We start from the raw sequence: 1,696 nt of genomic DNA on the forward strand, positions 1-1,696 counted from the left end.
CACACACACACACACGCACGCACGCACGCACGCACACACACTCACTCTCTCTCACACACACTCACACTCAGATACACCCACTCACACTCGCACACAGACACACACTCACACTCACACTCACAGTTTGAGCAACACCACCACGAGTCAAGCACATGGGCCGTTCCTCTCACTTTGCACGAGACTAGACTCAGGATTGGTTGTCACAAGGGAACGCGCTGAATACCCAAAGACGATGTTATAACAAAAGAAAGAGACGAAGTAAGTGAAAGTTAGAAAAAGTAAGTGAGAGTGAGGAAAAGTAAATGAAAGTAAGAAAAAGTAAATGAAAGTAAGAAAAAAGTAAGTGAGAGTAAGAAAAAATATGCGAAAGTAATCTTAGGAGATTTGTAAAAATCCAAGTAAATGTTTATTCTTTTTTAAGATAAGAAAACAAAAGTTTAAAAACAAAACGAATTTTGATTTATATTTTTCTTTATTTTTAAAATTTTAATGAGAAGCGTGAAAACGCGAAAAGGGGTAAGAGAAAGATTTTCTTAAACGAGGACAGGACAAAATCGTTATTCTTCCAACAGATGGGCGTGAGTAAACACACGCACTAGGCCTAGCGCACATACTCACGCACGCACGCACGCAAGACCCGGGCTACGATCACAGGCCCGCTACACTACCACCAGCTGTGTGGGCTTAATCTGCGACACGAGGGCCGCCCCTACACCACCCGGGTCTCAAACCCCCGACCATTGATGATTTCTCCTCGCCAACTGATCGGATCGATTTTTTCTCTTTTGAATTTTGAGTTTCGCTTTGTGAAGCCGTGCTGCACATGCTGGATAGCCTGCTAGAGCTCGCCTGTTCAGACAAAGGAGACTGCCGTGTCTCAAACTTCTGCTCTCTTTGTCTTTCTCCTAACGGCAGTGGGTGAGTTCATAAAATCCCGTTATCAGATGTCCTGAACCGGTGACGAAACTCCTCAAGTCGTGAGAAAATAATTCCCAAACGGAGTTGCTCGCTCTCTCGTTGTTTTGGGTGCAGCTTTTTGGGAGTTTTCCGTTAAATATCCTCGTAGGCCTACACGGAACTTCGCTGACTTGCATCAAGCAGGATACTGTAGGCCTAGATCTAGATCCTTATCCGCTTTTGTGATTAGGTTTATTCTTAGTGATGTCTTACGAAATACAAGTTGTGGTTTTCTATTCTTTCATTTCTTGTTTTGTTGAAGTATTGGATTTGTTCTTTCAGGATTACAGAAATTCTCGGAGTATTTTCACCCGTCCGTTTTCTCTGCTACAAACCTACTAGGAGTGATCGGGACACAGCGCAGCATCTTTTGTGTCGACAAGAACTGTGTAACTCGAGGGAAAACGTGAAAAGGGAAGACCAACACACTTGGATATAATACTACTAGATTCTAGATCTACTACTACTACTATGGCTAAACCGAAGAATCTGGACAAGCTGATCCTGTCTGTGATCGCCACTGTGATATCGGTCACCGCCTGGTCACTCATCTTGGCGGGCTCGTTCGTGCCTCGGTGGGCACGTCCGCTCAACGTGAGTCACACTGACGCCAACACCACGTACAGCCTGTGGGGAAGGGAGGACTGTTACGGCGTCATCTGTACCACCGAGTATAGGTAGGACCACACTGCAACATAGTCTAGATCTAGATCTATCTCTTTTTTTTTCTTTTTTTTTG

General features: G+C 44.4%; 1 protein-coding gene across 1 annotated transcript in view; it reads left to right on the top strand.

The window, feature by feature from the left end:
* The window catches only part of LOC101848017, a gene marked incomplete at its 5' end in the record, with an annotated part of 3,011 nt that extends 1,366 nt beyond the window's left edge, over positions 1 to 1,645 (top strand). The window contains 1 exon segment of the mRNA XM_005112852.3: positions 1,240 to 1,645. Within this exon segment, the coding sequence (XP_005112909.2) occupies positions 1,240 to 1,396 (157 nt within the window).
* Positions 1,646 to 1,696: the final 51 nt, after the last annotated feature.

The sequence above is a fragment of the Aplysia californica genome, unplaced genomic scaffold, assembly GCF_000002075.1.
Source record: "Aplysia californica isolate F4 #8 unplaced genomic scaffold, AplCal3.0 scaffold01444, whole genome shotgun sequence".
NCBI classification, from domain to species: domain Eukaryota; kingdom Metazoa; phylum Mollusca; class Gastropoda; order Aplysiida; family Aplysiidae; genus Aplysia; species Aplysia californica.